The sequence below is a fragment of the Zootoca vivipara genome, chromosome 9, assembly GCF_963506605.1.
Source record: "Zootoca vivipara chromosome 9, rZooViv1.1, whole genome shotgun sequence".
Taxonomy (NCBI): Eukaryota; Metazoa; Chordata; class Lepidosauria; order Squamata; family Lacertidae; genus Zootoca; species Zootoca vivipara.
Window position 1 is genome coordinate 67,730,932 of NC_083284.1, and position 27,335 is coordinate 67,758,266.

Genomic DNA, 27,335 nt, shown 5'->3' on the forward strand with positions numbered 1-27,335 from the left:
TAGTTGTACTTAATTTGGGGGTATCTGAACATAAGGACAATTTAAAATGTGTATTTCATAAGAAATCTGCTGTTTACATTAGAAAATACATTGTTTTCCTCATTTACTGCAGGGTTTGTTTGTTTTTAGTCTCTATAAGAAAAGTTATATCAAAATATTTTTACTGAACAAGAAATCTTTGTTTTCTTTCACACATAACAGTTAGATTTTTCTGAAATGGAAGCATTTTAAAGGTTCTTTGACAACATAATTAATGATGTGTTACATTTATCAATCATATCTTGCCACATATTTTTTTGTGAACATGTAGGCTAGTCAGACTTACGGAAACCTGGGAATGCCACCAGGAGATTTCTCTCTCTCTCTCTCTCTCTCTCTCTCTCTCTCTCTCTCTCTCTCTCTCTCTCTCTCTCTCTCTGTGTGTGTGTGTGTGTGTGTGTGTGTGTGTAGGTTGAAAATCTTGTCCTTCCAATAAAATCTTTCCAAGGATAAGGCCCTTTTTGGCACAGAAGCCTTCAAACATGCAATTTTGTAGGTGTTTAGTTGCAGGAGAGCTGTGAGTTAGGATTTACAGTCATACCTCGGTTTAAGTACACCTCAGTTTGAGTAATTTCAGTTTAAGTACTCCGCGGACCTGTCTGGAACGGATTAATCCACCTTCCATTACTTTCAATGGGAAAGTTCGCTTCAGGTTAAGTACGCTTCAGGTTAAGTACAGACTTCCGGAACCAATTACACTCATACCTCAAGTACGCTTCAGGTTGAGTACTCCGCGGACCCGTCTGGAACAGATTAATCGACTTTCCATTACTTTCCATGGCAAAGTTCGCTTCAGGTTCAGTACACTTCAGGTTAAGTACAGACTTCCGGAACCAATTGTGTTTGTAAACCGAGGTACCACTGTATTTTAATTTCTTAACATACAAATGTGCCTAAAGCATAGTAAGAACATGGGAAATGAAACCTAAAACGATTCTAACAATGCAATCCCTATGCATGTGCATTTAGAACTGAATCTCACTGGGTTGTGTCCCAACTAAGTGATATTCAAAGTAGAGCCATTGTAATCAGTAAGCTTTTCTCACTGAAGTCCATTGATTTCAGTGGCGCTGCTCTTAGGGCGATTTAATTGGACAAAGCCCATTGAGTTCAGTGAGACTTAACTCCCCAGCAGGTATTTACATCCTTGAGAATTGTCACGTCTATGGAGGGCATCGGCATTTTGAGGAGTGGAGTGAGCTGTGCTTAGTTCACATGACGGAACAGTTAACAAACTATTAATGGCTATGCTGAATGTTTGACTCTTGATTTTCAGCACAAAAGCAATGTTGGCAATGTGTGTGCAAATTTCTTCTTGGAAAGATCACACATAATCATTCACCTTTTGTGTTTGTAGCCATTTTCTCTGGTCAGCTACAGGTTCAGTCCATTTCTTTTAAAAAAAGAAAAACTACTTTCTGTTTTTTAGCATGACCCCAACCAACAGGGATCATAGAGAAGATGTGATAACATAACTCTATGTGCTTATCTCAGTGACAAAAGTGGCCTGGTCAGATAGCAATCTCAAACTGGCTGATCACAACTTCCCTCTATCGAGTTCATCGCCATGATGGTTGTCAAGCATAATGAATGGTCTAGAAATTTGCTTATGCACTATCTCAATGGACCTCAAAATCAAGAGCCTTGCTGTAATTGCCTCTTGGTTGACTATGTAAGAACACTCAAATTGATGGAATAGGGCATATAATGTAGCTATAATAAGGTATATAAAATATTATCAGCGTGGAACTGCTGAACTTTTCAGTCTGGAAACTATTGAAACTGACATTTTTCTCCAAGAAAGTGCTTTCACTAAACTGTAGACTCTTTGTAACTCCTAAATAGTTTTATCTGCCTTTATGGTATTTAATATCAAAAGTTAGCATATGACTAAGAATATCTTACCTAGCATATTTTATTGTATGCTTGAATGCATTTTGTTTTGTCCCTGGTCTATTCAGGAGCTCTGACATCCATAAATCCCTTCTGCCGCTTGTTCTCATAAATCCAAAAAAATGAACATTTAGATGAGGTTGAGAAGTGCAGATCCAGTAAATGAATTTTGTTTTACTGGGCTGACTGGTTGTTATCATTTCTGAACTATGTTCTCTCTTTTGCAAGCATAGATGCTCAGAGCAGGAGTAAGATTAAAATTAGGTGTAAGCAGCCTCCCCATAGTTAATTTGATGTGTGTTCAGTCACATAGAAGAAAGCGCAGGAAGCCATAGCAATCCTAAGCAACCTTACCCTGGAACTCAATGATAGGGTTAGCAGTGGCGCACAGCATGCAGTAGCTTGTCAGGCCACATGTTCCTTGGCAGGACCCAGCAGTGCTGCTTTCAACCCAACCAGCCTATTCAGTCTCCTGGCTATGAATTTACCTGGCAGCTGTGGTAATGCTCTAGTTCAAGGGTTGCCAAGGTTTACCTCTCTTGGGCCAGTTCACTCCAGTGGAGATCCCTCTGTGGGCCGGATCACACATGCACCTGAGCGCACTTGCCCACAATTTCCAGCATCTGCGCAGACGCAATTTTCTGCATCTGTGCAGACGTGATTTCCGGCGCCACAGAAGCGAGTTCCCATACTGCGCTGCACCAGTTTAGCGCAGCGCAGGGGGACTCACCAAGTGGGCGACTCGGTTTGGGGGCGGATCGTGGGCTGATTAAACAACCCCTTGGGGCCTTGGGTTGCTTACCCCTGCTCTAGTTTCCATCTGTCATTTTGAATTTCCCACAGTGCCCTGGTGCGGAACATTTTTGGCCTGGTGGACTAGATCTCTTATCTTCCCCGCCTTGGTGGTCCAACCGACAAGTGGGTGGGACCAGCCACCTGTCAAGCATCTGTTGTCATATTGACATTGGGGGATTGATAGGTGTGTGGGGGAGGGGTCCCATCCACCTGACAAAGCTGGACTGCTGGAGTAGAGAGGTGATAACCTACATAAAGCAGCATTGAACTCCCCCCACATCAGCCGATGCACAGGGAGTTCAGTCTCGATTTATGCAGGATTCAGGCACCTAGTTTCCAGCTACTGGATATGTACCCATAGCAAGCAGGATTGAATTGTAGTCTTCTGTGTGCATCTAGGGTACTGTTGCTGACGCTGCTGTTGCTTTAAAAAAAAAGTGAAAGAAACCACAACCAGCAACACCAAAACATAAATTCAGACCACACTCACACCTAAGATCTTCCCCTGAAGACTGAAATATACAGACCAGGAAATTTATATAGCCCACATGATCATTTTGAGTATATATTTCTGCTCTTCATGCTACTCCACTTGCTTTAATTATTTCTTTTCTGCTGCTATACTTCATTTTATAATTGATTACAGGGGGCATTATCTCCCTTCAGTAAACCAGAGTGCCACTCCTCTGGATAGCTTCATCTTTGTTCATAAACTCCATGTTTCCCTTTCTGTAGATTACAGCCCAGGTATTCTTGGTAGAAGCTCCTACAGGCCTTATGAAATTGCATTTCCTTGCAGCCAGAGTCTGGTGCCTTGCCACCTGCATCATCCATACTCTTGTTTCCGTTGCAAGATTGCCAGACTGAGCTTTGTGCATTGTTTGAGGCTTCCAGCTGGGCTAATTAGTGTGGGGTTGTGCTTGAGATTGGGATCAGGGCAATGACAGCCTTGCAATTAGGGCTGTACTTTGACTCGGTTCTAATGGCCACTCCTGCTTGCCCCTTTCTCTGCCCTAAGGCCAACGAAGTTAAGCTGGGCTCCTCTTGGGGAAAGGCAGGGTGCAAATTTAGCCATAACAACAACAGGTCAGGAAAGGGGAACACAGAACTGCTCAGTGACCGCAGCAGATCATCCCTTATTGCTGTGGACCAAGACTACATCCCAGAATGTTCAGCTGAAAACTGGCACTGTGTTTTCATTTCCTTTGGAGTCTTAACCTTGTTGAGACACATGGCATCAGTTTCCTCCTGAGGATTCTGGGATTTGAAGTTGAAATCTCTGGCCAGGAAAAAGATGTCCTGTACAGACTTTGTGAGAACACACCACCACTTTTGCCACCCCTCCCACGTGGTAACTGCCCCCTCTGATTCTGCCCAGACTGCTGCCTGTTTTGATACATGTTTGAACCCTTGTCTATTTTCATCTGCACAGTTGCTTCTGGCTTACTTGGTCTGACAAGTAGCTGACCCTGGGTTGCAGAACCTGTCTTCCTGAAGCTTGACCTTTTCCATGGCCCGACACCATTGTTCCTTGAATCTTGATTAAGATCCCAAACATGGATTGAAATCAAGATTGAGCTTGCTCACCTGCCCTGTTCCCACTGTATGTATAACGGGCAAACCAATGTCATCTTGCAAGCAGACAGGCAGGGGAAATGCCTTAACCATGGTTTGCTTGATAGAGATACAACTCTTAAACATGGTGACTGCAGAGCATGGTATGCAGACCCGCCTCAAACCATGGTTTTTCATCTCTTCTGTTTCAAGTAGCTCATAATCCACTAAATAGAGTGTTTTAGCCTTTAAAACAGAACACTAGCAAAAGACAGAGAATGATTTTAGAATACCTTGTTCTATTACTTCTGTTTAGGCATCAAATTAATATTTATATAATAACTTTTCTTTTCTTCCTTTTTTCCTTGCTGCCTGAAGGCCTGAGCTACAAGGTCTCAGTGGGATTTGGGAGTAGGTTCTGTTTGACATACGTATTTTTAGTAACTAATCTTAGCGGTGCATTAAATATTGTCACTGCATGTAAATAAATGGAAATGTTATCTGAATGTTTTCCTATATCTGTCAGATTAAGATGTTCAACCGAGTAAATTAGATGGCCACAAGAGAAATACAGAACACTGTAAAATTATTTTTAATTGGGAGAAATGGTAATAAGGAAGGATATGAGCTAGGTCTGAATATAATCACGGGTTGTGCAGAACGATGTGATTTTGAAGCTTTTTTTTTAATGACAAGCAGTAAGTTGAGACAACCCCCCCCCCTTTTAACTCAGCAATTATGAGAATGGATATCACTCAGTGTTGCTACTTACATTTTAATTCCACGAGTGTTGCTATCTAGTTTACGCATTCCAGATCCAGGCATCATGGAACACAAAGACGCTGATGGTAAATGGAGAAAGCGGACATGCCAAACCCATTCAGGGTTTCTACATCCCTCACGCATTGAAGGACAGCAGGGATGGTAGAGAACAAGAACAAGCTTTGCATGTAGAAAGTTCCAATATTTATCCCTCACACCCCCAATTAAATAACCAGAGCAGATAGACCAAAGGTGTGGCTCAATATAGTACACATTTTTAATGTACACATTTTTTTAATAGGAGCATTTCAAAACCTGTATAGGGAAGGTGGCAAAGTCACCCTTTTGGGGATGCCATTTTTGACAGTATCCCTGTGACAAGAACTTAATGTACAACAGATCATAGCAAAGATGAGATAAGAGGAACCTAATTTAATTAATACTTGAGTTAAAATGTTTCTTACTTTAGCCATTCAAAATACTGATTCATATATTTGGAGTGTGACACATACTAAGCAAGTATGCAGATAGAAACAAAGAGTCTCCTTTTATCCAAGTGTTTGAATCAAGTCAATTTAACTTTTTTATTTTTAAGATTCATGAGTTGGTTCCTGCTTTTCTCTTTGTTAGATCTTTAATTTTAATTAGGACCAGATTCTTGTATGTTCCTCCATCCAGTTTTGTAAAGGAAATGTGTTATGTAAGGTAAAGGTACCCCTGACCGTTAGGTCCAGTCGCGGATGACTCTGGGGCTGCGCGCTCATCTCACTCTATAGGCTGAGGGAGCTAGTGTTTGTCCGCAGACAGCTTCCGGGTCATGTGGCCAGCATGACTAAGCCACTTCTGGCAAACCAGAGCACACGGAAACACCGTTTACCTTCCTGCCAGAGTGGTACCTATTTATCTACTTGCTCTTTGACATGCTTTCGAACTGCTAGGTGGGCAGGAGCTGGGACCGAACAACGGGAGCTCACCCCATCGCGGGGATTCGAACTGCCGACCTTCTGATCGGCTAGCCCAAGAGGCTCTGTGGTTTAGACCGCAGTGCCACCCGCGTCCCTGTATAATGTGTTACGTAGTAAGGCTGAAAAACCTCCTTGTTAGTCTTTGGAGACCAGGATTAACACCTTCCCACATGCATAGGGAATTTCCCTCTAGATTTCTGATGAAGTTACCAAACTATGTTTCCATGCGCTAAACCACACAGAACAGACACACGTAATGAACGAGGCAACAGAAAAGTAAAGCTGCTCTTATTTTGAGGTGATAAATGAGAAGCCTGTATGACTCTACACCAGGGGTCCCCAGACTTACCGCGCGGCGGGCCGGAGGGTAGGGGAGTGCGCGCGCAGCGGGCCGGAGGGCGGGGGAGTGCGCGCCCGTGCGCATGCGCACACGCACACGGGCGGTAAAAAAATCACCGAAAATCGCTTGTGCGCATGCGTATGGGCCTCCCCCGACCCGGAAGTGCACCAGAAATGACCTCTTCCGGGTCGGGAGAGGCCCGTACGCATGCGCACAAGCGATTTTTGGCGATTTTTTGGCGATTTTTTAGATTGTCGCTGCGCCGCGCGCCGTGAGAGCGGGCGGCGGCAGCGGGCGGCGGGGGTCGTCGCGGGCCGGATTGGAAGGCCGATTGGGCCGCATCCGGCCCGGGGGCCGTAGTTTGGGGACCCCTGCTCTACACCATGCCAACATTGCCCCACTTTCAGGAAGGGGTGACACTTGCGCAGGGAAGGACCCTGGTATAGCAGCACACCCCCTCCCCACTGGAGTCAGTAAACATTGGCGGAGAGAGAGGGGATAATGCATTGTCAGGCAATAGCTCTCCCTAGAATACCTTTGTGGTCACTGTTTAATACCAAAACCGTAGTATAGCTATTCTGAGGGACTAGCTACGTGTTGCATGTAAACACATGAAACAGAGATTGTGCACTTTGTTCCTAAAAAAAAAAAAAGTAGCTTCCGCAGAGGAATGTATTAAAAAAAACCAAAACACTTTTGGCCTCCTAGTACAGTATCATGGTTAGAGGCATATGGAAGCAGGTTTTTTTAATGGTTTAAATCAGGGGTCAGCAAACTTTTCAGCAGGGGGCCGGTCCACTCCCTCAGACTTTCTGGGGGGCTGGACTATATTTTTTGGGGGGTGTGTGTGAACGAATTCCTATGCCCCACACATAACCCAGAGATGCATTTTAAATAAAAGGACACATTCTACTAATGTAAAAACATGCTGTTTCCTGGACCGTCCGTGGGCTGGATTTAGAAGGCGATTGGGCCGGATCCGGCTCCCGGCCCTTAGTTTGCCTACCCATGGTTTAAATGGTGCGTGCTTTAAGGGACCACAAAAGTACTTATTTGCAACATATTGGGAGACACATAGGAACAGTAACATTTTAAACGGTAAAACTGAATGTCATTTTTGGAGGGTCTTGGCAGGCTTCAAAAAGACTCTTGACCCATCCGTCCCAGCTGCATAGGCATTTGCTTGTTTCTCTATCAGAAAGCTTGGGAATGAAACGAGCTGATTTTTAAGAGGGCAAAGGCCAATACAGATTTAATGAAGGACTCATTCAGAATGCTCCAAGATAAAAGCAGAAGAAAACAAATTTTGGTTTTAGAAATCATGTCCTGCAAAAGCAAAAGTCAAACATCCTACAAAAATGAGGAGTTAAAAAGGTCCAAGTAATGCTGTAATAAGAATTTATCATTAATTGGACAGTGGGTCTAAATAAATAGGTGGTAGCAGTAAAATCACAATAGTTTTACAGCACCATTATCTCAGTAATCTCTTCAACAACCCAGAAAATTCATTATTGCCTAAGCCCACCCAGTGAGTTCAAAGGTGATATATTTGTACTCGAAACCCACAGCATATGCTGTTCCCCATCCACCCTCCACCCCTAGCTTGAATTTGCTAATCTATATTGCAGTTGTCAGATATCCATCGTCCGTTAAAATGATTTTTATAAATCCTGATAATATCTAGTATATTTCACCTAAGATTCTTGTATTAGTAGGTGCCGTGGTAGAAGTTTCCCAAAACGCTCTTGCAATATATTCTTACACAGATTGGTATCTTATTCTAATACTTCTGTAAATGCAAGTCTGGTTTTTCAGGCCTCTTCTGATAAACCAGCTTGTGCTCATTGTTTTGCTTTTTCAAAGTAGCCCCCTGGCTGAATACCCATTGAAATATACCCAGTGGAGGTATACCCAGATTACTCCTCCCGATTAAATGTTGCCTATTACCACTTTTTCTATTCCAGAAGGCTACATTTTTGTCCACTTCCCTCCCCCCACCCCATATGAACTATATACAAGCGTCTCAAGATGTGTAAATCATAGGTAGGTCAAAACAGGAGCAACCTCAAAGCAATATCTTTAATTGTCACAGGAAGGTTGCTTTTGCACCAGTTTCCTGTTCCATTTACAGGATGGTTGTAAGAAAATGATCCTAGATATATGTTTGTGTGCATTTGTATATGCGTGCATGAATTCCTGTCCATGGATCTGACTTCAAAAGACATTTGTTTTTCAGGAAAGCCATTCCTCTGTTCCTCTTCTGGCATTCCATAGACATGTTAAGTAAACGTGGGAGGGAGGCATTGAATGAGCACGTGAGCTCTGCCTCCCCAGCACCATTCTGATCAACCTCCAACTCAAGGAGGAACTCAGTGGGAGGAACTTTCTGTTTCTAATGGAGGTTCCCTGCATGCTTTAGAAACCTGGAGAATCAGAGCAGCAACTGAGAAGCAGAACTTGTGTGTTTGTTCCCACTCCCCACCCCCATGTTTACTTATCATGCCTGAAGAGGAATTCTGCGAACCTCAGATCTAAACAGAAATATTATCTGTATTAGTATTACTCTTTACACTGAGGATACTTGCATCATTTCCGATAAGGTTGGATTGCAGTTGAACGCACCTAGCTTGTGATTTATTCCTTTAAATTATTGTCAAATGAGGAAACCACATCTTTTAACCAGATGTGGTCATACAAAATGGTCTCATTGGGTTTAATGCAGTTGAACTCCGTTACATATTTTGGCTCATTGCATAGCTTTTCCTTTTCTATAGAGCAGAGCTACTGAAATATGCCTGTTGGGTGTATACGACGTGTTTATTTAAATGTAGCCTCACTGTTTAAAACGTTGCATTAGTAAACTCTTCAGTTGTGTTGGAGAGTTAATGCTTCCATGCCCTCTTACTCGCAGGTGGCAAGGATACCATTACATTCAGTGACCCCGCTATGCCTGTTATCCAGAGGTCTCAATCACCATTGCTATCTTTCGCAGATAGGCCACAGCAGAAGACAGAAGGTAAGCATCTGGAGTCATTACAAAAGGCTGGCATAGGGCGATTCATCTCTTGTGCCACCAAATTGAATGTGTAGGGGGAAGTAAAGATGAAGCTGTTTAGAGATACCTGCACTGTCTCATTTTTCCACCACCAGGATAGCATGGGAAGCAAGCCCATGGCCAGCCACGGGGCAGGAAACCATACTCAGTGGTGGCTGGTCGCTCTCGTGGCTTCCAATACTGGGTCACTGCCACTTACCAAGAGGGTGAGGTATGGCGCAGCATCTAGCTCCTCTCACCATGCACCACAGTGAGCTTCCCAAACTTTGCCCCTCCCTGTAAGCAGCAGAAAGTCACTGTGTTGGGAAGCTGGGAGAGCAACAGAGGGCCACCTGCGGCACCTCAATTCGCAGCGCTACTGCCCATACGACTTCTACTATCCTCCATCCTAGCATGATCCAATCCAGAATTTGGGTGATCACTTGCAAGAGCAGGAACTGCAGAACAGACTCCTCCCATGTGGGTTGGGGCTTTTCATGTTGCTCTGGTCGTAGCCGTACTGTAGTGTCATGGGCTTTGAAGACACTCGTGCTAAGAGGAAGGCACGCTTGGCAAATCCACACCGTGATCAACTCCCACCTGGAAACCAATGTCCCCACTGTGGAAGGACGTGTGGATCCAGAATTGGCATCCACAGTCACTTACGGACCCATTGTTAAAACCGTGTTTATGGAAGACAAATCTTCCATTTGGGGTAGAATTCTGAGTCATGCTGCTTTAGGCCAGAGGCAGAAAAGTCCCTGCACAAAGTAAGGAAGAAAGGTTTGGCATGGCCCTCCCCCAGATGTGGTAGCTTCTCCCAGAAGAAATTTTCTAATGTTGATAACTGTTAAAAATAATACCAGTAATTGACTCCCCATCTCTGGTCTGAGGTAGTGCAATCCAGAATCGTATCACCTCATTCTGTGCAAAGTGTAAAAGGGATGTGTTAACACAGGCTGAAATCCTATACGTGTTTACCTGGAATTGAGTCCCACTGAACACAGTGGTGCTTGCTTCTGACAAGAAATGTATAGGATGTCTTGCACTAGAAATCCATGTTTGGTCCAAAGGACTGGATTAGGCCAGATTAAAGAACAAGAATTTATCAGATTGTTTGAGGGGTGAGGTATTCTAGCTACTCCAAGTATGTAAATAAAGCAGTTTTTCATCCAACCGTACTTGCAATTTCATTGAATTTAAAATTGGCAATCGAGGAAGTCGAGACACATGGGTGCACATGGGCTCAAACAGGAAAACACTGGCATGGGGGTGATGGTTCCAATTTGACCAGGTTGGGCTCCTTGTCAGTGTTGGCTGATTGGCAGCTCAGCTTTTGTCTGTATGCCCCCTCTTCATGAGTCAAGGGAATGGGCAAGTCTGAATGGGAAAATACAAATATATACGGTATTTATATGTTGCCAACACTATTTAAAGTTCATACGATGTTGGCCTTCCTTTCTAATTCTTATTCACACAGGTCTGATGCACAGCATACAGTTCGTACTAGTTCCTCACAGTAATTAGAACATGGCCTTTCTTTGATTTTTTTTTAATTATTAATCTATTGCAATGTCAGATAAAATCTGACTCCAAGGTTGATTTAGTTCCATGAACCTGGCAAACTGATTTTCTTTTCTCCTCTAGTAGAAAATAAGTGTAATTTGAAGTAGCCTATTAACCATTCCATCATAAAATATTGCAAGCAGACTAACCCCAATTATCTAACAGGCTCCAGGGACAATCATTCCATCAAACTAACAAGTAAGCAAACTTTTCTCCACACCTTACTGCCCTCTCGGAGTCTGATCTGGAGGTCCCCCATGTATCTTAATGCATTTGGATCAGCTATAATCAAGGCTGTTTGTATATTAAGCACACATTTTGCACTAAGAAAATTAGAAATTCAGCAGTTAATATGAGCATGTGGTTACTTTGCATACTGCTATTCAGTTTTGCACAGTCCATTCTGATCACAGTATTGGAATTTGAAATGATATGGCAGGAAAGGTTTGGGATAGAATGCCTTTATATAAATAAATTCTAATTCCTGTTTTGTATGGCTTTATATCACTGCTTTATTTGTTTTAAGATGAATCTTCAAGGATACTTCTTACAGAATATTATACTGTAAACCGCTTAGAGAGTTTTAAAATATTAAGTATATTATGTTGTTGTTTAGTCGTGTCCGAGTCTTCGTGACCCCATGGACCAGAGCATGCTAAACACTCCTATCTTCCACTGCCTCCCACAGTTTGGTCAAACTCATGTTGAGAACACTGTCCAACCATCTCATCCTCTAGCATCCCCTTCTCCTTGTGCCTTCCATCTTTCCCAACATCAGGGTCTTTTCCAGGGAGTCTTCTCTTCTCATGAGGTGGCCAAGGTATTGGAGCCTCAGCTTCAGGATCTGTCCTTCCAGTGAGCACTCAGGACTGATTTCCTTAAGAATGGGTAGGTCTGATTTTCTTGCAGTCCATGGGACTCTCAAGAGTCTCCTCCTGCACCACAATTCAAAAGCATCAATTCTCCAGCGATAAGCCTTCTTTGTGGTCCAGCATAATAAGACTATATGTATAATTATAAGTAGATTGTAAATGTTTTAAAATAAATAGAAGAAACACAGAAATGGGAAGTGATGGTCCACAAGCACATACTTCCTATGCATTTCAGTGGCTGTTCTGATCTGATCAAAGTTACGCTTTTTTATTTTATTTTATTCTGTGAATGAGCTGGATTTTCATCTGAAAAGTGGTTAGGCTTGGCTATTCTTTTGGAGCCAAGTATGTAGTGGAAGACTTGTGGATAAAGAGATGATCCACAAACAGGCCAGCCGGTCAGCCTTTCTTTGCTCTTCCTCACATGATTCTAATCACATTGGGGAATTGAATGCCCAAATCGGTGTCATGTGTGCTGTGATTCTGCCGGAGTCCACAAGAGGTGTTGGATGTTGAATTCAGCTTGCTGAGAATCTCAGCAGCTTTCAGGCATCAGAACTTGTTGAGGGGGAACACGAAACCTGAGGGTTTAGGGATAAGCACAATTCTCATAAGACCTTCCCTGCTTCAGAATTGAGGGGACGGATCAGGTGTCAAAACTCCCCCCCTTCAAAATAGCTCTGCATATGGGAAATTAGAACTCTTCAGAGTTGGAGTTTGTTAGCTTTACACAGAGAGAGAGAGTTAATGCTGTAAGAGGGGGCTCAAAATGCAGGTCCTGCACTTGTTTTCTGTTTTCTTTGTTTCTACAGTGTGTGAGTTGATATCCTATGCCAGTGGTTTTCAGCCAGTGTGCCGTGGCACCCTGGGGTGCCTTGAATGATGGCCAGAGGTGCCACGGGCAACACTGGCCTCTGTCCCTCTTTCTTTCCCTCCCTCATCTGATGCCCTTTCAAGTCTCTGCCTCCCCAAGGTCTGCGCAGCTCTTTATTGCAGCAGCCCAGGCCATAAGCTCTGCAGGCGAACGGTGTCTCTGGGAGGCACCTCTCTTTGAGGGCGGCGGCGGGGGGGCATCTCAGAGAGGGTGTTTGAAAAAAGGTGAGAGGCTACCAGCTCTGCAGGCAAGGGGTGACATAAATGAGTTCCCGAGCCCCGCAGGGGTGCCACAGGAAGACTGTAGTTGGTTTAGGGAGCTGTGGACTCAGAAAGGTTGAAAACCTGTCCTACACTCTTTCTGAATTCTTGAGGTGTTTTGAAGAACAACACACAGAAAGTAGTGGCAGAAATAGAGCCTTCCCAACCACCTCATTACACTGTGGTGTTCTTTGCTATCCTTTGCTTATTATTTATTCAGTTGGTCTGTTCTGCAGCTAGCATTTCCAATGGGAAATAAAACTTTCTTCCCTTAATTTCTCATACTTTTTCTGTCCCTCTACTTTGTTTTTCCTTTTCCTTTTTTCCTCCACACTCCCCTGTTTTATCTGCCCCCAAATATTAAAAATACAGTACTTAAATGGTAGTCATACTAATTAATACTCAAGAGATTCAGACATCTTGACTGTAACTTCAGGCTGTCTCCAGACTCAATGTAATTGGGGTTTGTTTTTTAAAGAGTGTGTTACATGAATTGAAGTCAGTGTCAGTGTTAGTTCACCTCTTGAAAATTTAAGGTCTAGTCTAGTTCCTTCTCTCATCACTTCTTCCCACGCTTCTCGGGAATGGCAAGGCTGGGTATATGCTTCGCTTCCATGGGGTTGGTGTCCCAGCAGGACAGAGATCACAATTTAGTGGGATGAGGCACGAAATCATTGGCACATGTTTTCTATGGAGTACTTTGAAGGAGCCACATAGAAGATGCTTCTGAGAGTAATGTGCAAGTGGGAAAGTGAATTGAATGGGAAATCCTGTTGTGGAACGTGAGCCGCTGGGCTGGGTCAGATGTAGTGATAACTGCTCTAATAAACCATAGAGTCTTAGACTGAGAATTATATGCCCACCCACTTCTTCCTCCTTTCTCTTGCATGTCACAATTTAAAAATCCCTGGAGTTTGTCAAACCACAGTTTGTTAAACTGTTATTTTTGAACTGTGAAACTGTGGTTTAATCTCAAGACTACTTACCAGGATATGAAACCAGATGCTGATGCAGGAGCAGGAAATGAATGAACACAACACTTGTTCTTGTTACATCTGAACCGACCCATTGAGTGAAATAGCAACTAAGGCCTAGGTTAGCAACTAAGTACCGTAACTAACTAAATAGCAACTAAGGCCATGGAGACTTTTTTGGACATTCAAAGGCAGCAATAAGATTGAATAGTGTGTAACCCTCCTCATTCTTCTGAGTATTGTCTTAAGGGAGAGATCTTCAAATCCTCTGTGTTGAGATTTATACTCTTGCCCCTACACCCCATTGTGGATGATACCTTTTCTGCTTAGTTCAAAATATCTAAAGAGGGCTTTCATGAAAAGGGTGTGATGCCTAAGGACAGGCTTCAAGACAATTCACTGCCCTGTGTTATGGAGATGCCTGCTTCTTGTTCCCCTCCAAACCTGCAACTGTGCTTTATATCTACATAAATGTGATGCTTCCCCATTTTTCTCTTCTAGAAGAAACCAGAGAACAAGAGGAAACATGTGCTGTTAAAACAGAATTGACACTTCCAGAGAAAACGGCTGTAGTTTCTGATGATTCCTGCACAAACCAAAACAACGGTAACAAAACCAATCATTTTCATCCATCATTACCCCAGTTTCCTTCTGAGGAAGACGGTGCAAATGGGTTTGGGAATGAAATCATTAAGCTGACAGTGGAGCAGGCAGCTGCAGAGCTGGAAGGGAGCAGAGCAGAATGTTTGACAGAGAGCCAGGCAGCAGGTCAGCCAGAGCTCAGCAGCTCATCCGAAGGCGAATCCCCCTTGCCCAGCCCTCCTCCCTTTGACTCCACAGAGCCCTGCAACCTGGGGGAGAACAAACACGCCAACGAGAACCAGGCCGTGGAAGAAGAGACGGGAACCTCGGAAAGTGACACTGAGAATCTTTGTGACAAAAAGGATGAAAGCAGCGACACAGTGAATGCCGAGGAGGATGAAAAGCAAACTCTCCCAACTCCAGATTTCAGGGACAGTCCAGATAATGTACCTGCAGCTGTGACAGTTATAGACGGTGCTCCTGATCTGGGCTCACCGTGACTCTTTTTGACCGTGGCATTGTTTTCTGAAAGGATGTGTCCCCAGTCTCATCAAGCTTCTCCCAGCCGCCTCCTTGTTTGTCTGTCGAAAGATCCCCTAACACACACACACACACACACACACACACACACACACACACACACACACAATGCACCCAACACTTCGGTATGTTTGTACATACAGATCCTAGAGAAATGTGGGGGGGAAAGGAGCAGGACTAAAATGATGGCTTTCAGAATTTTGCCCTCTGCTATTTGCTGTGATTAACGTTATTTGATAGAGTGACATAATTGAGAATAATGGGACTCAGCACCCCATCATTATGCTTTATCACGTCAGTTACATCTCTGTCTCTTTAGTATGTATAATTTTTGGTGCAGTGCCTGTTTGAATGTATCTTAAGAGCCTGGAACATCAAGAGGGAGGGGGGGGGAGAGTTGCCTTTGGTGAAGCCGACAGAATCAGAAGTGGTAAAACAAAAAGGCTTCAATGAACGAGCTTTTGGTTTCTCAGGGTGGGGGTGGGTGATTATTCCTGGCACACACAGTTTAATACCAAAACAGAAAATTGCCTTGATATAACTGGTGGCTGTACAGACACAGTGTCTGGTCATCGGATTAATTACTTACAAACACATAGCCTATTTTGCTGTTTCTATTTTGAATAAGCTTTTTCCAGTAAGTACTAAGGCACAACAGCGTATTGACAAGGCTGGCCTTGCTGGCCATGTATGCACTAGCACCCCTCCTTCCCCCTGATCCTGTCCCATCTTCCTTGCAAACACCGAGCTCTCCCTCTCTTTCTGTCCCCCACCCCCTTCACTTCTCTCTACTCTGCTGCAACTTCAGTTCTTGACTTCCCGCATCTCTCTCATGGCTCATACTTTGGGTTGTATCAAATGGGAGTTCGTCTGGCCTAGAAATGGAAGTTGAACTCCTTCCATGTCAGAATGACGTCTTTTTGAGCTTAAACCAGGGAAAAGCTGGAAGCCGGATGCCTTCTCTGCTTTCGTTTGAGCAGCGTTTAAACTCCAAGTGTACACCTGTGCAGAAGGGAAGTATATATTTTTCTTTCCCTTCTGATCCATTAGCCTTGTGGATAATAGTTGAAATTACTCTTTTTCCGTAGCCATTTTCTCTCTTCAATTCTTCCCATGGTGGCAATCAATTAGCTTCCAGTGGGAGAGAGTCTTTAGGGCTTCCTGGGCCTGCTGAGCAAAGCTTTCCATAGCCTACTTCCACTGATTCTGAAGTGTTTCCTTGCAGTTCCTGGTAGGACAATGGCTGTGTAATATTTATTGTGGATATTTTGCAGCTGTGGAGCTAAAGGGAGGCCTGATTTTTTGTGTTTTTTGGTTTGCCCTCCCCTCCCCCCCCCAAATAAGAAACAATCTCAGCAGCTGTAGAGCTTGTCTGGGCCTCCAGCCGTAGAGGCAATTTTCCTGCTGGCTTGGGAACCTAATTGCCTGTAAATGTTCATTTCTCACTCCTAGAACTTAAAACCAATTGGAGAGGGGATTAATCCAAATTTAACAATGCTGCTCATAAGAAAGGAGGGAAATCCTTCCTGTATTGAGCCTTAGTTTTACAAAATAAATACCTGCCAGCTGCACATTGTTACTGGTTGCTTGTTAGCAGGTTGGTGCTGGAAGCAGTGGCAGACCCAACCTTTGAAAGTCAGCTGAGCTAGATAGCAAGTGTCGCTTCGACGACATGACTCCAAGTGGACAAGAAGATTGTACCCCAGGCTTGGAACCAAGAGGAACCCTGAAAAGATCTTCCAGATTCAGGATCCTCCAGCCAGCTGGAACAATTACTGGTTCTAACAAATGTTTGGCTGCTAGAGAAACCCCATTTGATCTCTCTCTCTCTCCCTCTCCCTCTTTCTTCTTCCAGTACAGCAAGGGAACAAGGTAGTCATTAGGCGTCTTATCTACAGTACAGTATGTGGAGACTCCTTTTAGGCCAAAGATTGTGGAACGGTTCCACATGGACACAGAACAAATGACAGCATTTTCAAAGCAGGAGAGTTTTGTTTCAATCTTTCTTTACTTTTTCAACCCGTTAGTTTCTCTGTTCCAAAAGGAAAGGGGGGAGGAGGAGGAGAGACTCTGCAGTATTCCTTTAATACTCCCTTGATCTTGGGCATTGCACCACTCTTCTATTTGCATCCCATTCTTTTTGAGCAACACTGGTTTATTCTAAATTAAATGCTTTTGTCTCTTGCATTAATATGAAAAAAAGTTGAACCATTTATTAGTTTGCATAATTTCATTCCTCATAGTGCAGTGGAAGAGAAGGGGGGGGATTACGTTATCTCTTGAATTTGTGGTACTGTTGCTTTTATTGATAGTAGCTGACAATGTTATCGACTCAGCACAGTGTTTGTGCTTTTATTGGTAAAATAACAGATAGCCTTATTGTCTCGATTTGTTGTTATAGGAATGACAAAACTGATGCAGTGGGAAGAGTAATGAATATGCACCAAACTTATGAATATGAAATTCTGGAATTTTGCTCATCATAAATAAGACATTCCACATCCCAATATTCATTTCAAAGATGTATATTTCTTTCTGGTTTTGTCACAGCCTTGATAAGGGCTACAGCTAATGCTGATGAAGTCCTAGTGCAGGAAAAAAAGCTTAACGTAAACAAGTTCACACCATAAATGACCAATGTTTTGCATTGCTTTAAGTTATGGAGTGAGGGCTGCCAGTTGCATTTTTTATGTAGCATCTAGTTTGGAGCCCAGCTGTGCTAGTGGAAATGTTTGCATTTGAGCTCAGTAGCTTCCGGTGAGCTGGAATGATGCTATCATAGGGAGAGATTGAATTAAGGTCATATATGTGTAAAAGCAAAATACAAGCCAGAAGAAGCAAGTCAGTTTTTAAACAATGCATGTAGCTATTAAGGTATTAGTAACAGATAGGCTGCTCCCTAAAAATAAACATTCCTCGGCCCCGTGATCTAAAAACTTCAGTAACCAAAGAGCAGGGGGTGATTCAGAGACTACTTTCGCAGTTGCAAAGAGCCACAGGGGGGTACAGCAGGTTAAGCGATAATTCCCAGACCCAGTCACTATCCAAATCTATGAAGTAGCAAACTTTTACAGCAGGGGGCCGGTCCACTGTCCCTCAGACCTTGTGGGGGGCCGGACTTTATTTTGAAAAATATATATATGAATGAATTCCTATGCCCCACAAATAACCCAGAGATGCATTTTAAATAAAAGGACACATTCTACTCATGTAAAAACATGCTGATTCCCGGACCATCCGCGGGCCGGATTTAGAAGGCGATTGGGCCGTATCCGGCCCCCAGGCCTTAGTTTGGGACCCCTGAAGTAGCCCCACTCTTTGCTTCACTTCCAGTGTTGCCACTCACTGTAACTATGTGTAATCTTATATCTAGACTTCTGGTGATGGCAGATTTTTGGGTTTTTTAAATCAGGCAATGTGTTATAGCTGAATTCTTGTCAATAACACTCTTCCTGGTTTACTTTCTCCCCGTTCTTCTGCTCCTCCAATTCCAATTTTTGATCTGCCAGCTTCCTTAACCATTTAAAGGTCCAGTGGGGCAGACTGATAAAAGTGTTGGTACATCCAATGACATCTAGTTTAGACCTAACTTTCAGTCCCACACATGTTTACTCAAGTAAGTCCCCCTGTGCTCTCTAGGGCTTACTCCCTACTGTGCTTACAGTAGCAGCCTTCAGCCTCAAAGATATTGGCTTGTTTATCTGAGAGCAGCACAGTTGATGCTATTTATTGCAGAGGCTCTTATGAGTATCAGTTGTGCTTCCTTGTTGGGACCTAACTCTTTGCTATCAAAAATCCTAGGGAGCTTTCCTGTTTGTTTTTGATTGCCATTTGCACAGGTTATAGTATTGCAGCTATATTCATTTAGCTCCTGGCTGAAACCAGTACGTGGCCCCATAAATTTGCACTTGCATCTATATATTTTTCAGTTGCAGAAAACAGTGAATGCCAATGGTAATGAAGCCCGGACGTCTGGGTACAAGAGCGCCCATTCCCCTTATCTTGTGGCATATAATTGCAGGTGGTTGGACTAGATGACCCCAGGGGCACCCTTCCAACGCTATGATAATCACCTTTGAACATGGAAGTGCACCACAGTGGATCTACATATTATTTATACATGCCAAGTTCCCAACGTCCCGTTGCAACCTAAGCTCTATTCCGGCATTTGTGCAATGAAGCCCTTCTCATACTGGAAGGGAGAGTTCCTGTACTTGTAAAAACCTCCCTGCACAATTTATAGCTTGCACTGGGAATTACAGCAGGCTCTCTGTTTGCAGGCCTTTGTCCTCCAGTGTGCGGTGTGGATGCAGTGAAGATACTGCATCCAGCTTGTGGGGGGGGGGGAGCTTTAGCCTGCTCCACCTTAACCTTCCTAGTGTGGCTGAATTTCTCCCATAAAATGAGTAGCTGCCATTCTCTTTCATGGGGGGGGATAAGCTCTTCACACGGGGGACATGGATACGATGAAGACTCTGAGAGTGTTCACTCAGTGGGGGCTGTGGGGTGAACACTGCCGTTCATGATAGAAAAAATTAAAATCCAGTTTCAAAGGTTCGGTCCAGTTCGACCAAGAAAGAGACAGAACCCGGCATAGGGTCTGCGATTATCAGGCTTCAGCTGTAAAATGAAATAAGTCTAGTCTTATGATTCTGAACAAGGGATCTGCTCTGTAAAGTTCTTCTTGGCTTTTTGTTTCTTTCTCTCACTAAGACTCGTTTTTCATTTTTATCAGTTCTGGAGGCTCTCAGAAATTAAGACTCCTTTCCTAAGTTCAGCCAGGTGTTTCTTTAAAGCTTTTCTTTTAAGGATTCCCTCGCATCCTTCTGCAAAAGGCAATGAACTCTGTAATGTCGGGGGGGGGACCCAAATGTTACATTTTAAGACTCTTTTATGTTAAAAAGGTGTTTGATAAATGATTCAGTAGTGCAAATTTTCAATGGTCATGGAAACAACCTCTGTTTTTGAAGGAAAAAACAGTCTTTGGGTAGTGGAGGCTAATTTTATGTTGTTGTTGTTGTTTAGTCGTGTCCGACTCTTCGTGACCCCATGGACCATAGCACACCAGGCACTCCTGTCTTCCACTGCCTCCCGCAGTTTGGTCAAACTCATGTTCGTAGCTTCGAGAATTTTATGTACAGGGTGTTTTATATAATGCATCAGAAGTTTTTTTTTTAAGTCAAGAGCTCCCAAGAATGTATTTTAATAAATCAGGTGGAAATGTTTTTTTAAAGAACCTTAAATACATTAATTGCTTTATAAAATTCTGCTGCTGATTAATAGTTTCCTTTAAAAATGTGTATTCTATTTATTTGCAGGCCTTGCTTTCATTGCAATCCTGTCCTCAAGTAATATATATATTTTGTCAATTGTAATAAAGACATTTCCTAATATATTTATCTATATTTTGTGTTGTTTTTAACTTCATTTTTATAACATGACTCACTTGGTCATAAACTCATGTGCAAGGCAGCTGCTGGTGTACTTTTCAAGGGCTTTGTCCAACTTCAGTACAAATAGCAAGGGGAGAGTATTATGAGGTGGGTATACATGTTGTCTTTTGACATTTACTCCACATGCTGAAGCATCAACCCAATTTTTAGTTGCCCTCGGCTCTCACTTGGTATATAGTTTGACTGCAGGATTGTGGCCACAAAAGATCCAGGCAACAGTGGGGTTTTAATTCAGAACCTATCCAAGCATCCTCACATATTTAGAAAATTGTGGTTCTGTTAAAATATATATATAGGAAGAAATGTAAGCCACAATAGCTTAGAACAGGCACGTCCAACAAGTAGATCGTGATCTACCGGTAGATCACTGGACATCTGTGGTAGATCACTGGTAGATCACTGGCTCCCCCAAAGAAGCTCAACAACTTTGGCTCCCCTAATAAAAGCTCAATTCTTTTGCCCTGCACCCCCAAATGACAGGGCTTCCCTTCTCCCTAAAAAATGCTCATCAACAACTTTGACCTGAATGCCTTAAATGGGGGCTTTCCTCCTCCCCAAAAAAGCTCAACAACTTTGACCTGAACCCCCCCCCAAAGGGGTAGATCACTGCCAGTTTTTAACTCTAAGTAGATCAAAGTCTCTTGGGAGTTGGCCACCCCTGGCTTAGAACAAAGTTTAAGAAGTGGTGTGTATTTGTCAGATCAATGGCCAAATGTTTTAAGAGAGAAACACGTACACCAGTACATACTAAAGTTAATATTTTTCCCAGTTTGCTTGTCCTTGAATTTGTCACTGGAAAAACTCGTTGATTTTTTATATATATATAAAAAGAACAAACCTTGATTTTTCCCTCTGAAGGCTTGTCAGAAACTTTTTTTCAGAACTGCAAAAACAACAACTTCTGGAGTGAAAAATATATTTTGCTCTATTTTATTAGTTCAGTACTCTCAACAGCTGCACAAAACTACAATGCTGTGCTTCTGTGGCATATTCATGGCATCTTTTTCACTGTTGAAAGCATGCAGAAAGAGATTCTCTCCCCCCCCCCTTGATTTATCAGCATTGCACAAACAGCATTACACAATTTAACCAGAAGTGATTCAAATCACACTTTCCCAAATATTTATTCAGTTACTAAGAAAAAAGTCAGGAATGTTTTCGGAAACACTTGCTTCAGATATAAACAGTGTGACACAGCTACAGGACTCTGGATAACTCAAACCAGCTAAGAAGCTTAAAAAGAGTTAGGAAGTAAAACCTGCAAATATAAGCAGAATGAAATAATGGATCTGAAGTTTTAAAATAGAAATAACACACAAACTCCTACCTGAGCTCTGGGGGGGAAAGCTGTTATCACTGTTTGCCAGCCCATCCTCAAAACAGTTGAAAGGGAAGTATTTTCTTTATGCGTTTCAGGTATATAGGAAAACAGAGCACATCATCTTAGTTGGAGACATTTATTTTTACCATTTGTTCCTCCAGCTTTCTTGTTCTTGATATTTTCCCCCTAAGAGATATGGCACACAATAAGCAGGGTTGCTCAAGATTTCAGTAGTGAAGCATACAGTCCTCCTTTCTATATCAAGGATAAACTTTAGAGCTTTTGGGGGGGGGGGAAGCAAGCCCGAACCTTTAAACAATATGCTGCTACTTTTTATTATTAATCTGCTTACGGAACGGAGCACTATGGCAGAGCAAAAGGCGTATCTTACACTTTCTCAAAAGAACCAAAAGGCTTTCCTATGGTTTAGCAGCAACGACATGTGAGCTGCTGCTTGCCTCTCTTGTCGTGAGCGTTTTCTTCCTCTTCTCCTTAACCTCGGGGTACTGCCTTTCCCACAGGTTTTTGGTGCACGTTCCGATGACACAGCAAGCCAGGCGCTTGCCCGCGTTGCCGTTCTCCAAACTGGCCTTGTTGTTCCCTTTCCCCAGGTCGTCTTCTTGCTCGTGGATCACAACCGATCTCCCTATGATGCTGTACGGGCCAAACAGAGTGGCCGCGAGATTGGCCTTGTATTTTTTAATCTTGCCTTCCTTAGAGTAGAAGTTCCCAAAGTCCCCAGGGTGACGAGGGTGGTTTTCTTTGAAAGGGTTGTAGTGTCCGCCTGCAGAGTCGCAGCCGTCGCTGAGGTCTCCGTATTGGTGGACATGAATCGCTCTCCCGGATAAGTTGGTGCCTGCCGGAAAGCCGTCCAAGTTGAAAATAGCTTCTGGCTTCCCATTTGGGTAGGCCTGCTTGAACAGAACGTGTCCTGTCACCTGTGGTTTGTCTGCACCTACTTTGGGGCTGGGTTTCACCAAGCAGGAGGCATAAGCAGTCCGGTTGGAGGCGACTATATCCTCGTATAGCTGCGGATAGAGCAAACTCAGCCACAGATCGTTGACTTTTTTCTGAATGTCTTGGAATGCATTTTCTTCATTAGGCTGGGCATCAGTTACACAAAGGGCCACGCCGGTGGCAAGAAACAGCAGCGAGAACATGGCGGAGTCACTCAGAACCTGCAAAGGGCTATCTATGGAGAGAGGCAGAGGAAAGTGGCGTCAATGGCTTTGATAAACGCACCAACACCAAAGGAAAAATAATAATAGCATTTTATAACATTGTTGTGCTGAGGAGGGCAACCCAGATGATCAAGGGTGTGGAAACCAAACCTTTTGAGAAATGGCCGCTAACATATTGAGGTTGAATCCTGACAAGACAGAAGTACTGTTTTTGGGGAACAGGGTGTGGGGGGGGGACTCCTTGGTCTTGAATGGGGCAACTGTGCTTCTGAAGGACCAGGTGCGCAGCCTGGGAGTCATTTTGGACTCACAGCTGTCCATGGAGGCACAGGTTAATTCTGTGTCCAGGGCGGCTGTCTACCCGCTCCATCTGGTACGCAGGCTGAGACCCTACCTGCCCGCAGACTGTCTCACCAGAGTGGTGCATGCTCTAGTTATCTCCCGCTTGGACTACTGCAATGCGCTCTACGTGGGGCTACCTTTGAAGGTTACCCGGAAACTGCAATTAATCCAGAATGTGGCAGCTAGACTGGTGACTGGGAGCGGCTGCCGAGACCACATAACACTGGTCCTAAGAGATCTACATTGGCTCCCAGTCCATTTCCAAGCACAATTCAAAGTGTTGGTGCTGACCTTTAAAGCCCTAAACGGCCTCGGTCCTATATACCTGAAGGAGCGTCTCCACCCCCCCATTGTTCGGCCCGGACACTGAGATCCAGCACCGAGGGCCTTCTGGCGGTTCCCTCACTGCGAGAAGCAAAGCTACAGGGAACCAGGCAGAGGGCCTTCTCGGTAGTGGCGCCCGCCCTGTGGAACGCCCTCCCATCGGAGGTCAAGGAGATAAACAACTACCTGACATTTAGAAAACACCTAAAGGCAGCCCTGTTTAGGGAAGTTTTTAATCTGTGATATTTTAATGTATTTTGGTATTTGTTGGAAGCCGCCAGATGGGCGGAGTATAAATAATAAATAATAATAATGGTGGAGGGAATTGGTCATGTTTAGTGTGGTAAAGAGGAGACGTGATAGCCATCTTCAGATATCTAAAGGGCTGTCGCGTGGAAGATGGAGCAAGCTTGTTTCCCCTTGCTCTGGAGGATAGGACTCAAACCAATAATCTGAAGAAGTGTGCATGCACACGAAAGCTCATACCAATAACAAACTTAGTTGGTCTCTAAGGTGCTACTGGAAGGAATTTTGTTTTGACAATGGAATCAAACTACAAGAAAGGAGATCCCAACGAAGCATTAGGAGGAACTTTCTGTCAGTAAGAGCTGTCTGGCAGTGGAACAGACTCCCACAAGAGTGGGAGTTTGGAGGTTTTTAAGCAGTTGGCCATCTGTCAGGTAGAATCTAGTTGAGATTCCTGCATTGCATGAGGTTGGAACTAGATGACCCTTGGGGTCCCTTCCAACTCTACGATTCTATGGTTCTATGAAACTTTCACATATGTGATCTCTGCACCTTGTTTAGGGAGACCCAGACAAGAATATTAATGACTGAGGTGAGATTTGAACTTGGAAGACTTTCTGGTTCACAGCCCAGCATTTTAGAGCTGTCTTTGGGCAATCTCAACAATGTCATGCTTATGTTAAAGCAACAAGGGGGTCTGGTTTTTAAACAGGGGTGAGGTTTTTTTTTAAAAAAAAAACAATTGTTTCTCCAATTCAAATCCCCCAGCCCCACAGCAGAAAACATATTAGATGGCTGTGTTATTATGCCCATGTCTTTCTGAGGTAATAACAAAAATATTCATTAGACCCAATGTCCATTCTTCCCTCATCTTGCCTGATTGGATCCTTCACCACCTCTCTATAGCAACCTAGTTACAGGAACACACATAGATTTTGTTGTAAAATTTATCACCACCTGATTGATTCCTGCGTTCCGGGGGGGGGGTTGGACTAGATGACCCTCCGAACCCATTCCAACTCTACAATTCTAACTAGGAATGTCCCATATTTTTATTTTATTTTTTAAAAACCACACACACAACCTCTCTTGAATATGGCTGGGAACATGTCACAACACTGGATCACCCCTTTTCCTCAGCATTACCCAAAATGGCATCAGTTTTCCCAAAAGTTGGAAAAAAAGAAGTCAGACTTTCCCAGTGGGATTTAATACTATCACAAGGTGAAGATGAGACAGACAGACCTAAGTGGAGTGGAAGAAGTCTTAACATGTGTTTGCTGCATTCAAAGCTACTTGCCTTTGAAGGCAGAGAATATATGTTCGTTACACTAATGCTGTGTGCATGTTATCGGCTTAAAATACTGCCAGAACCCTCTCTATCTTGATTCAGAATGAAGCTGGTTTTTGTGGGGAAACTCAATAAAAACTCAGTGTTTCATAAGAAATGATAGAATAGAGTCTGGATCGAATGTAAACTGCTTCCCAAACCAGTGGTGGGTGGGATTAAATGGGAGTGTGTACACAGCCTAAGAATGCATGTCTGTCTTCATCCTCAGCTGGTTCTAAAAGTAATTGCAATCGTCCTACCTTCAGCACAGGATTCCTTCTGCAAAGATTTGTTTTCCCGCAAACACTTTCCAGTTGGGTGCAGTCTCTTTGTGCAAAGTGTGACCAGCAAGCAAGTCTAGGTTCCAGGCAACTGTTGAGTTACTGCTTCCGAGCTCTGCTTGTTTATGTAAAAGTTAGGTAATAGTAGCTCAGGGGAGTGGTTAGGAGAAAAAATGAGGAGAGGAGGGGGGAAATGTCGTCTAAAATCAATCTAGAGGCAAAGCCTGCAGATTATTCAAAGAAAAAGAAATGCTTTAAAATTAATATTTCATCGCTTGATGCACTAAAGGAAATAAGATTCAACATGAAGTGACAGAGGAAAAATATTTAAATAAGACTTTGTTTAGTCAATTTGCTGATGAGTTCATTCAGAATCTGTCAACTAGGAGGCAATATTTTTCCTGTTATTAAGCCTCCTCGGAATCTGCTTTTAAGACGCATCTTAGCATTGAAACTTGATTTACCTATCCAAATTGCTGTAATTATATATATAAAAAAAATCAATCAAAGTAACTAGGTTTTGAAAGCTTTATGTGATAACTTCTATTGTTGGAGAGGAGGCGTGTGTTATCATTTGAAGTGAGAATTTTGAACAGTGGGGTGGTTGGTCTGGAAGCTAAAACTTCCCCTCTCCGTCGGTGGTTCTCGGGAGAGTTGCCTTAGTGCCAAGACTGCTCAGAGCGGACAAGCCAGATTGCAGGAAATTTATGGAGATTTGGTGTCCCAGCACACAAAAAAAGGGTAATAGATTCTGTACAGTGACACTTCATGGTGGGCAAAATTCTTGGGCAGTGAAACTCATGGACAGCCTGGCAGCCATAGATTTGCAGCCACTGGCTGAACCTCTCTCACACCTTTTTAGGGTAGCTGCTTGCTATTGAATGAGGTCAGACTCTGTTCCTGCCATTGACAGAGCTGCCTGGATGCTAGAGAGTTGCATCCAGGGAAGGGGTCAGGACAAGAAAGTAGCAGACCAAGGGACCAGGGAAGTCTGGTGTGTCTGAGCTAGGAAAGAAGGAATCCTCCAGAAGGCTCAAGAGAAGAAGAGGGAGAGAACAGAACAGGGGTAGGAAAGCAGGTGCTCAGATGTAAGGAATACAAACTAAAACAACCATTCATCGACATTCGTAAATGATAGCAGGTGAATTTTTAAGGCACTGCTCCACCTATTGTCAGTGGAATTTGCTGCCAAGAAGTGTGGTGGAGTCTCCTTATTTGGAGGTCTTTAAGCAGAGGCTTGACAGGCATATGTCAAGAATGCTTTGATGGTGTTTCCTGCTTGGCAGGGGGTTGCACTGGATGCCCCTTGTGGTCTCTTCCAACTCTATGATTCTATGATTCTATTCTTTTTGTTCACCAACATTCTGCTCCACTGTAAAAAAACTGCTTAACTCTCCTTGCTAACGTTCATCTGTGTTATTTTTTCCTTCCAGTGCTCAGAACCTTCCCTCAGCTTCCCTCTTTCAAAGCAGCAAATCCCTTTTTCTAGAGTGCATCTCCCTCCCTAAATAATGGTTTCTCTATCAGCTGGCATTCAGCATCTATTTTAATTTGAGGTTTCACATAACCCCCCCCCCCCCCGCATACATATAGTCTTCCAAGTATTTGGTGACTTCTTTTCTCTTGCAGCAGATTGCCTTGTTTCATTCTTGGGTTCCATTAGAACCCTTCGGAACATGTATAGCCTCTCCCCCCCCCTCTGTGGATCCTTTTAAAATGCAAAAACTAGACATGTTAACTGCAAATTAATCTGGCATCTAGTTTGGCTGCATTGGAATGTGCTGTTGTGGTGGCAAAGTGGGGAATT

General features: G+C 43.4%; 2 protein-coding genes across 6 annotated transcripts in view; one reads left to right on the top strand and one right to left on the bottom strand.

Annotated features, from left to right (window-relative positions):
• CCDC149 (coiled-coil domain containing 149) overlaps window positions 1-21,574 on the top strand; it is a 57,592-nt gene extending 36,018 nt beyond the window's left edge. For 2 of the 4 annotated variants that reach the window (XM_060278959.1, XM_060278962.1), the window contains exons 11-12: window positions 9,260-9,364; window positions 14,430-21,574. In XM_060278959.1, coding sequence (XP_060134942.1) covers window positions 9,260-9,364; window positions 14,430-15,010 — 686 coding nt within the window. In that variant the 3' untranslated portion in view covers window positions 15,011-21,574. The remainder of the gene's footprint in view (window positions 1-9,259; window positions 9,365-14,429) is intronic. The other 2 variants (XM_060278963.1, XM_060278961.1) reach the window with 2 other exon arrangements.
• A 530-nt stretch (window positions 21,575-22,104) lies between these two features.
• On the bottom strand, window positions 22,105-25,663 carry SOD3 (superoxide dismutase 3). Of its 2 annotated transcripts, none has more exons than XM_060278966.1 (2): window positions 25,508-25,663; window positions 22,105-23,016 (listed from the first exon to the last, which is right to left on the bottom strand). In XM_060278966.1, the coding sequence occupies exon 2, from the start codon at window positions 22,982-22,984 to the stop codon at window positions 22,244-22,246; it is 741 nt and encodes a 246-aa protein (XP_060134949.1). In that variant the 5' UTR covers window positions 22,985-23,016; window positions 25,508-25,663; the 3' UTR covers window positions 22,105-22,243. The 2 variants fall into 2 exon arrangements, with proteins under 2 accessions (XP_060134949.1, XP_034969919.2); XM_035114028.2 differs by having other exon boundaries at window positions 22,105-23,012; window positions 25,508-25,662.
• Window positions 25,664-27,335: the final 1,672 nt, after the last annotated feature.

Bases quoted from the DNA above. Each gene is read 5' to 3' on its own strand.
- SOD3 (XM_060278966.1), bottom strand. From the start codon at position 22,984: ATGTTCTCGCTGCTGTTTCTTGCCACCGGCGTGGCCCTTTGTGTAACT.